The sequence below is a fragment of the Acinonyx jubatus genome, chromosome B1 (genome assembly GCF_027475565.1).
Source record: "Acinonyx jubatus isolate Ajub_Pintada_27869175 chromosome B1, VMU_Ajub_asm_v1.0, whole genome shotgun sequence".
Lineage (NCBI taxonomy): Eukaryota > Metazoa > Chordata > Mammalia > Carnivora > Felidae > Acinonyx > Acinonyx jubatus.
Window position 1 is genome coordinate 6748379 of NC_069382.1, and position 8357 is coordinate 6756735.

At 40.8% G+C, this 8357-nt stretch overlaps 1 protein-coding gene across 1 annotated transcript; it reads left to right on the forward strand.

Moving 5' to 3' along the window:
• Positions 1 to 421: 421 nt before the first annotated feature.
• LOC113604700 (beta-defensin 130B-like) lies at positions 422 to 7513 on the forward strand. The gene is made up of 2 exons (XM_027077484.2): positions 422 to 479; positions 7211 to 7513. Exons 1-2 carry the CDS (start codon positions 422 to 424, stop codon positions 7390 to 7392), a joined length of 240 nt encoding a protein of 79 aa, XP_026933285.1. The 3' UTR covers positions 7393 to 7513.
• Positions 7514 to 8357: the final 844 nt, after the last annotated feature.

Below are 8357 nucleotides of genomic sequence, written 5' to 3' on the forward strand. Positions count from 1 at the left end.
ACCCCCTTCTTTTTTATTTTTAAATGATCCTTAGGCAATTCTCTTATCCTTATTGTGGAAAAGAGTGTACTGTAGACGAGTTCCCTTGCAAGTCAGACTACTTCTGGTAATAAAGACTTTATACTCATGTGACCTTCCTTTTGGCCCCCTTCAGAAGACAATTGGCCAGAGGCACCGACCTCTGGGGAGTTTGAAAGCCCATAGAAAAAGTAGAGGGTTAACCATCTGGTTTCCTACCATTAGGTTAATTTGTCACCAAATTTAGAGACTCCAGGGTTTGGAAATATTCCAACGGAAGCTATTTTATTTTCTTACTTGTTAAGCTTCACTGACCACAAGGAACCTTAGTCCCCCAGAAGTAAATAAAAGGCCCTGTGTTCCACTATCCCTGATCATTCACCTTTCTACCGGGCATTCTGCCATGAGACTCCATTCTCTTCTTTCTGTTCTTCTCCTCTTTGTGACTATAATACCAAAAGGTAAGATGGTGAATAACTGTTGGTATCTTAGGAGGTCTACTGGGATGCTCCATTATATTGTGGCCATTTTAACTCAGACCCTAATGCACAGCCTTAGGAATTCAGAAGCCCATCATGATCATCTCCTTTAGAACTGATGAAGCCAACACTACAAAGTAGAATGACGATTTCCATCAACAGAAAATGGGATCCAAGAGGTTCATGGTTAGAACGTGCAGCTCACATAAAGACAGAGGAGGAGAGGCTATGACATGTGACTTAAGCCTTAGCAAACAAATCAAGTAGCCTTTACTAGGGTCCCAATCTCCATAAAGGAGAGTACAAATGACTACTGGTTTAAACTTGGTTAGTGAATGGAAGTGATGTGGAGTCTATTGGAGAAGTTAGGTCCCTAAGACAGAGCTCCACAAAAAAAAGGACTGCACCAAGTTATTAAAAACAAACAAACAAACAGAAAAAACAAAAATAGGGAGCAGAGGAATTTGGAAAAAGCATAAACAGTGGAATAAAACATCAATGGCAAAATTTTAAGCATAAGGCAAAATATGAAGAAAGCATTTTAAGAATATGAATTATATCCTTAGAACCCATGATTCAGAAGTTTGAATATTAAAATGTAGAATCAGAGGAAAAGGAGGAATGTGTTCATCTTCAGTCTGGTTCAACCAGATCCTTGTAAGAACTGATAAAATTCCTCTGCCTACTGTTAATGACAGGATGTCCACAACTCTCAAAATTATGTCTGTGGTCATTGAACACAGATCAGGTCTGGATAACTCTCTTTATTTGTTGGTTCATCTCTAAGATTCTTTATAATCAATGATACTCATTTGTTTGACCTTCACCTACTCTGTGGATATGTTGGGATTCACCTGACATACAGCTCTCTCCAAATGAGGGAGTTTATGTAACTCTCATTTGGTTCTCAATTCTCTCAGAAGAAGACACAGCTTGAGGGAGACACACTTGTAGTGACATCTAATGTAAAATCTCACAGTGATCATGGATTAAAATCAGAAGGCAATTTAATGGCTAATTCTTTAATTTTACAGATAACAGAATCTGTTTCCACATAAAGAATATGATTTTACTGAGGTCACACAGGCGGTAGCAACATGGCACCTAGAACCATCTTTAACCTGGGTCAGTGTTGTTTCCATCAATCTACAGGTTTGGATAGCCTATAAAATAGTAACCCTGATTTCTGTCAGCCTTTTTACCTCAAAATCTCCTAACTAAATACTGAGGAGCCTAACGAGATTCCTATGTTTCCTCTTTTGGAAGACATAATGTCTGTGAAACATCTTATTTTACTTACCTCCAAATTCTTTCCTTCAGTGTCTGAGGTAGGCGTGTCAAATGGGATAAATGTTGTGGCACTATTATTGGACTATTAATGGTAGTCTTTAGATTTTCCTGATCTGTGTTCCTTAAAATTTGATAAATGGCTATAAGTTCTCAGATAGGAGAAAGCATTTGGCACCAGAGAATTACGCCTGCGTGGTTGATAAGTGAACAGGTTTTGCTCATGCTTGCTCTCCCCTACCTGAGCTAAATTCAGTTCAGCATAAATCACTGTCTCCTCCCAAAGTCATAGCCTATGTTATGAGCTGGATCTTTTTTTAAAAAAGGTTAACGAGAGACAGATCTCCTTGAAGTAGAGTTTAGCCAAAACCCTCCATTCTAGTGGAAAAAGGGATATGGCAAGGGCGGGAAGCAAATTGAGAAAAAGCCTGTCCTAGACCAGAGGCAAGAAATAACTTATGGGAAAACAGGATTCTAGGAAATCTAGGCCTAACATTTAGAGAAGGTAAGAAAGTAATGACAAGACTGGAGACCCACAAATACAATAGTACATCCAAAAGCAAGGCAGTCATAGATACTACAGAGTCAAAAAAAATAGACCGCAGGCAACAGGTGTTAGAAGGAATAGGAGAGTGAAAATGTGTGTGGGGTCAAAGAATACCTTATTGCATTCAATGGTAACAAATATTTATTGATCACCTCTTACTATACAAACACTGTGCATTTCAAAAATACAGGATATAGTGGGAAACAAAGGAAAGTGTCTTCCCATGATATAAAAGACAGATATTTGTCAAATGATTACACAGATTAATATATAATTATAAACATTAATAAGGACAATAGAGAGGAACAGAGTATTACAAGTGCCTATAACATGTGGTCATTGTCTTGTTTGCAATGTCAGAGACTTCCTTGAGGCATGCCCAAAGCAGAAAGAGAAGTGTTAGTTAAGCAGTCAACACCTCTGGTAAAGAAAGAAGCCAGTGCAATGTCCCTGATGTAGAAGAACACATAGTGTGCCCAAGGAACTGCAAGAAGGCTTCTGTACGAGAGCACTGGTTTATACTAGAAAATGTGCCAGGCATTGATTGCATGGAATTATGCACAAGTGAAAGTTGGCACAAACACTAAGTTTGTAGGAGGGCATTTTAAGAACAAGGAAGGCAAGACAATCAGATGTTATACATGGGTAACAGAAATTACTGGTATCTAAATCACATGGGGGTTCACAATTTATGCACCCAGAGTGGGCTCATCTATGGGTTCTCAGCAGCCTGCAAGTCTGAAAAGTCCCTTGACAAACTTTTCCTTTGTTTCACCATTTCAATGTCCTACCCTCAGTGTCTCTCTTCCTGGTTCCAATGCAGAAGGAGTTTTGAGTTAATAGCAGCTTCCCTCTTTTCTAATCTTGGGAGAATCCTCTTTTGAGGTAAACACAATGAATTAAGCCTGAGAAACTACCAGCAACTGTGTGAAAATAGAGAAAATGTATAGAAAACAATCATAAGGAATCAGGAAATCAAAATTCGTAACTTTTCCATCTTACACTTGCTGTGATCTAATGGTAAATAAGCCTACTCTAGCTCTATGGGGATTCTCTAGGTCATGATCTTCCTTGGACTTGAGAACTTGTACTGTCCCAAATTCTTCCATCTTTTGTGCCTCCATCTTTAATTTGAATAAGGCCCCTCTGGAGTTTTCCCAAAGCAAGTTCTTACTCGAGGCACCAAGATCTGCGCTCCTTAAGGTAGGATTCTAAAGTGTAAGACAAATCTAGCAAAAGTGGTGAGGAAAGTGCATCACTGAAGGTGTGAGGGACTCAGAATTTATAGACAGAAACCATCGGGGCCAATGCTAATAGATGTGGGTCTGGTTGAGAGGGCGCACAACAGACCCTACTTCAACACTAATCTCAGTGATAAGCCTGGAGGACACCGTGCTAAGGGAAATAAAGCAAAGAAGACAAATGCTGCATGATTCCACTTATATGAGGTATCTAAAATAGTCCAGCTTCTAGAAATAGAGAGTAGAACAGTGGTTGCCAGAAACCAGGGGAAGGGAGAAGCATGGAGTTGCTTTCAGTGGGTGCAAAGTTTCAGTGATACAAGATGAATAAGTTCTGGAGACAAACGGTACACCACTGCGCCTGTCATAACAACACTGCATTGTGCACTTACAGATTTAAGAGGGTAGGCCGTTAGGGTTCTTACCACAATTTGAAAAAAGAAAAGGTGAAGGATAGGAGGGTATTTGGAGTTGGGGGCAGAGTTGGGGGTGGAGTCAGGGGCAGAGTCAGCCTCCCCACAAACATGACAAGAATCCTTCAGAGGTATGCCTTTCAGGACATGTTCTTCCTGCAGATCACCTCTCCTTGTGTCTCCCAAATCACTTATGCCAAGCGGACGGATGAGACAAAGATTCCATAAGTCTGCAGAGGAGGGAGTAACTTTCAAATGACCAGGTCTCTTGTGAATAGAGGATACTGAAGTTGCATGGGAAGGTCACGATACTTTACTTTTGCAGTTGAGCTGTTCTTAGCCACATTATGAAATAAGGCCTAGAACCCTCTTTTGGTCAAAGAAAAGGAATTTCTTTGTTAGTTGGCTAGATGTTGCCTCTTGGTACCGATGGTTAATTGCCAAACTGTTTGAGCAGTTTAATAATATCACATTCTTCAAAATCCTAATTTTGATCCCCACTGTGACTCTTGAGGATCTGGAATCTATTGGGTGTCTAAAATAGATCTCATAATCTTAGAAATTCAGTGAATACTAAATAACTTTTACTCACAAATTTTCTTTTGAGGAGAATTGAGTACTGAGGTCATGAAGAATTTTATTGATGGCATTTACAAAAAAAATCAAATTAAAAAAGTCACTGTCTTCATGAAGGAAATTTCTCCAAAGAAACTACATAATCCAAACAAGAAAATGTTGGGTTTATCAACCTACAGTCCAATGAATGTTAAATAATCACTGCTTGAGCATATCTTCATATGACTCTGAAAAAGAGTCCATGACCTCCTAGAAAAGAATATATATGTATTTTATATATATGTATGTAAATTACACACACACACACACATATATTCTTGAGAGTAGGGACATAAAGAGGTTAGAATGGCATAACTGTTAAATTGATTCATTAGCCCCCTGAGAATTAAGAAAATTATAGAATTCTTCTTATACTGACTCTGGAGAATAACATAATATTTAACCAGCACGTTGGACAGGAGCAGAAGAAAGCTTGAACTCTATTTTACCTACAGAAAAGAAAACTACCCATCTATTTCTTAATGGATAACGTTCCAGGAAGAGCCCACCCCATTGAAACCCTGTCCCCCATCACCAGAAGAAAGAAAACAGCTAATGACTCAATGTGTTCTCATGCTGAGAAAATCATGTCCTTTTTGAGGTTAGAAGTACGTGCCATTCTGTGGTCTTTTCTTTTAGTGCAATTCTGAGTTTTCCCCATTTCATCCATGGAAATTTATGTTGTGATACCATATGAATACCATATCTACATTTTCTTTACTCAACAGCAATTATTAAACATGTATCTCTTCTCCCACTACATGTGACATAACCATCTGAACATATTAATATCATGTAAATTCTGAAATCTACTAGATCATTCTCCTCTATTGCCCTATTGTTCCAATAAGTGAAAATAAGTGTCGATATCTAGGGAGAAATTCCCTTCTTTATGAACCAGGTAATTTACTATTATCTTCTTGACTTGAAGTAGTGCCTAGCAACAAATGTATGTCAGTCATTGTTGGAAGGGAGACTATAACTCTTTGGTTTCCTGTTCAGATGACACTTTCTGAAATTAAGCTTCATATTTAGTGGAGGGCACATCACTGGGAGGATGAATTGCTCTGATCCTTTCAATTCAAGCAAGAGGCATCTGCCAAGAAGAGAGACCGGTACTACCCTACACCACACACTATATCAGGAAGTTGAACTTTCCAGAATAATGGGTGCCAAGACTACCCTACTGCTTCTCACTGTGACCTTCCCCATTCCAAGAACTCTAGACTTTAGCTTCTTTAGAAAACCTGAAAATGTCCCCACAGGTGACATTAAGCACACGAATAAATTTATCGTGGGAGAGACTAGTAGCCATCTATAGGACCGATGCACAGCTGAGCACAAGCCTTTGCTCAGTGTAGATGAGGCAGCCAAGCCAGTGCCTCGCACAGCTACCTGGTGGGAACTTAGGTTCTCTCCCTGAAAGACAGACACTTCACCCTCCAGAACTGGCAAAGCAGGCACAGCGCTACAAGATTTTGCCCAACTCCCCAGCCTGAGGACAGGATGTGTCACGAGCTGGCACCAGACAGGATCCTGTGGCAAAGGTACACCTGTCTCACACAGGTTCTGAAAATTCAGTTGTGTTGGTTTATTTGGCTATTATCTTTCTTCAGAATGGAGAAACCAAAAAGGAGGTCAAACTCTTAGTTAAGAGGTAGAAGTGATGCAGCAAAGGAGCCAATTAAGGTTAATATGTTACAGGTTGGTAAAGACAACATGTGGGTTGACAGGATGGTTCAGGGACTAGTGACTATTAATGAACATGAACGGTGTGTCTTTTATGTAACATCCACCAGGTGCACAGGGGAAAGAAGGAACCCTAGTTGTGCCTGAAAGGCTACAGGAAGGATCTAAGACTAAAGGAAGTTACTCTCTTGAAGCATGTACTTAGTCACATACTTCTCAGTGGCCAACTGAATTAGGAAAACATATATTTAAGGAAAAATACATTTCAGCTTTCGAGAGAAATTCTCTTCATGTATCTACAGATAAGGGGCACTGAGCAACATAGAAAATGTGTTTCTTCCATAGCTCTGCAGTGGGGGAATTAGGGAAGGTGGATGCTGTAGGACTGGTAAACTCTCTATAAAAGGCGCTGGAGGTGAGAATACATTCCAGAGGACAGGGATGTTGTAAGCCTGGATGGGGTGGTCAGCACAGATGTGGAGATTGAGAGATGCATACTTCCTCTGAAATCGTACTTTTAGTGAAGATATTATTGGCATTTGGGGCAGGACAATTCATGAGGTAGGAAATCCAATTACCTTGTACTTGACCCACTAAATACCAAGGATGCCTCCCTAGTCATGGTGACACCAACAAATGGATCCATCTCAAAATGCACTGCCCCCTACGAGGACAACTCTCTCAAGCTTCTAGAAATCAGCCTACCCACACCAGGATATGTATAGCCCTGCACTCGAAGCCCTCCTCCCCCCAAAGGATACTACGCTTTTGCCGAAGGGCCTGGGCTTTTCCTATAGGTAAAATCATCTCTTCTATTCTCAAGCCGTCCTCTGTAAATGTATTGCTTTATGTGCAACATGATAATTTGATGGTGGTTTAATCTGATGCTGATTCAATGATATCCAATCTCTTTCTGTGCAGCAAGGCCTGGCATGATCCCGGGGAAGAAACAGTGTGTTCTTCTGAAAGGGGTGTGCAGAGACGGAGGGTGCACCTCCACAGATGATACCATTGGTGAATGCAATGATGAGAAAAAGTGTTGTAGAAAGTGGTGGATATTTTATCCCTATGCAACACCGGCTCCCAAAGCAAAATCTCCTTAGTGCGAACAAACTGTAAGCCCTTCGAACTCCAGAACACAGGGATGAGTTTTGTAGCTCCCTATTTAACCTGGCTTGCTTATCTCCCTTGACTGGAAATAAATGTCCTAAATCCACATGTACTCCTTCCTGGGGAACTTCTTCTCTATGTACATGCAAGCCTCTCAGGAGCTATAAGACCAAACTTCATGATAGAGGAATCTCATACCCTAAAGCTATTTATAGAACATTTCTTAAGAATGATAAAGATAGGGGCGCCTGGGTGGCTCAGTTGGTTAAGCATCCGACTTCAGCTCAGGTCATGATCTCATGGTTCGTGAGTTTGACCCCTGTGTCCGGCTCTGTGCTGACAGCTCAGAGCCTGGAGCCTTCTTCGGATTCTGTGTCTCCCTCTCTCTCTGCCCTCCCTTGTCCCCGTCTCTCTCTCTCTCTTTCTCTCTCAAAAATAAATATTTAAACAATTATTTAAAAAAGAATGAACAAGTTAAGAAATTTAAATATGTAAAATAGTAAGGAAACGAAATAGCAGGCTGGTAGTGTTTGATTATCTCAAGTGGATTATCAACCTTCCTCACACCACCTGATTCTGTACAAATACCATCTCATTACTGATAGAGACCTCCCTGAGTGATGGGGAGGAAGGTGTCCTAACCACGTGATCTTGCTGGCACTGCCCCCCGGGAATTAGGCACACTGCACCAGCCAAGGCAATAGGGTGGCCTCCCCAGCCTGGCCAGACAGCGCTGGTGGAGTGGCACAGGACAACTGCTCCCAGCCAGTAGGCTGTCTGCTCAGAGGAGCTGAGAATTCAGTGGGCCCTGATAGTTCTTTCCAGATTTCAACATCAGATAATTCCATCTTCTGGCTGGAATAATTCCCACCATAGTAACAATTCTGGATGATTTCTACTTTATGGCTAACAAACTAAAGGGCAAGGGACCAGGAATGTTACATGACATGAGTTCCAC